Consider the following 1527-nt stretch of genomic DNA (forward strand, 5'->3'; position numbering starts at 1 on the left):
ACATTCTTTCCATTGAAATAGAAATTTCTCACTAGTGTAATGTCAGTGTCAAGTACTGCGCCTCTTGTAAGATTAAGATCAGTTGGAAGAAATCCTTCAAAGTGACTATTATAGTAATCCACATTTGCGATACCTGAGAAATGGACGAAGGCCATTACATCAGTTGTGAAACTACATACCGTAAAAGGAAAAAAAACAGTGTTACTCAAAGTTCCTTACTGTTAGCGCCTATGATCATCTCGTCCTGATTGAAACCCATCATGTATGGAACGTCATTAATTCGACCAGTCTTTAGAAGTTGCCAAGGATCAGCCGGCAGGAATATTTCCTGACCCACGTTAACTTCTACTGAGGGTTTGAAAAGGTAATGACCTCCTGACATACCCTCCTGTGAATATATTAAATATTATTTTCTTTTGTGTTTCACTTACAATCCGCTTTTATGTAGATAATTTATAATTTTACCGTCTCTCTAGACAATTTGTTTGCCATTTGAACAAGGGCGGTACTATTAATTTTCAATAATCCTTCGACAAGTTCGGTTGAATTATTGGTATTGATTCCGAATGCTGCTCCTAGAGCAAAGGAATCTTTGGTAGAGTTGTAGGTAATGGCCCAGGTAGTCATGACGGTACCGCTCTGAGCAATGGCATGGGCGAAGAGACCTTAAAAAAATATGAGAATTGTGGTAAAATATGAAAAAAAGAGTGTGAGTAATATGAAGAATTAAAATAAAGTACCAGCAGAGAGTGGTGAGATCATATGATACTGTACAGAACCAGCACCAGCAGCATCACCAAAGATGGTTACCCGGTTTGGATCTCCACCAAAGTAACGAATATTGCGCTTGACCCACCTCAAAGCAGCAATTTGATCCTTAAGACCCACGTTGCCTGGAGCAGCAGCATCTCTTGTGCTGAGGAATCCTGTAAACGATATTACTCAATCAAAGGAAAAATATTCTTTGAAAACGTCTTGGTGATATTTTATCAAGAAACTTTTATTACCTATTGGACCCAGTCTGTAATTTATCGAGACCAATACGACGCCATTTTCGATAAGATAATCGGGTCCATACACGTCACTGTCGCCGTTACCAAAATTGAAGGATCCACCATGCAACCAAAACATCACTGGTAGACCAGCTTTACAATCAAGAGTGGATGTGTAGACGTTCAAGAATAAACAATCATCATTTCCAATGATGTATTTAAAAGCTGAAGCGCATCTCTGAGGGCATCTTGATTTGTGTTGGGTTGCATCGTAATCACCAATCCAGGGCGCGACCTCTCGAGCAACCTGTGCAGTTCAATGAATTTAATAAATGTACATGATAAATGAATGAAACTAATGAATTATGTAAAATAAGTAAATTATCGTGTCCGTACAGAGAATCTATGTACACCAGTTGCGGGGGCTGCGTATCTTACGCCCTTGAAGCTGTACATAGTGACGCCATTTAACACAGTCCGCGTTTTTAACCCTTGCAAGGTACCTTTGGGTAGGTCGACCTTGACAATCTGTAAT

General features: G+C 39.5%; 1 protein-coding gene across 1 annotated transcript; it reads right to left on the bottom strand.

Moving 5' to 3' along the window:
* Positions 1 to 4: 4 nt before the first annotated feature.
* LOC107269057 (esterase FE4-like) lies at positions 5 to 1516 on the bottom strand (the record flags this gene model as incomplete). Its single annotated transcript, XM_015742899.2, has 6 exons — positions 1389 to 1516; positions 1008 to 1299; positions 741 to 926; positions 466 to 665; positions 220 to 388; positions 5 to 133 (listed from the first exon to the last, which is right to left on the bottom strand). Coding segments are annotated over exons 1-6 (1036 nt in total), but the record flags the coding sequence as incomplete, so codon positions are not given.
* Positions 1517 to 1527: the final 11 nt, after the last annotated feature.

This window comes from Cephus cinctus, unplaced genomic scaffold (assembly GCF_000341935.2).
Source record: "Cephus cinctus unplaced genomic scaffold, Ccin1 Ccin1_contig_4012701, whole genome shotgun sequence".
Classification (NCBI taxonomy): domain Eukaryota; kingdom Metazoa; phylum Arthropoda; class Insecta; order Hymenoptera; family Cephidae; genus Cephus; species Cephus cinctus.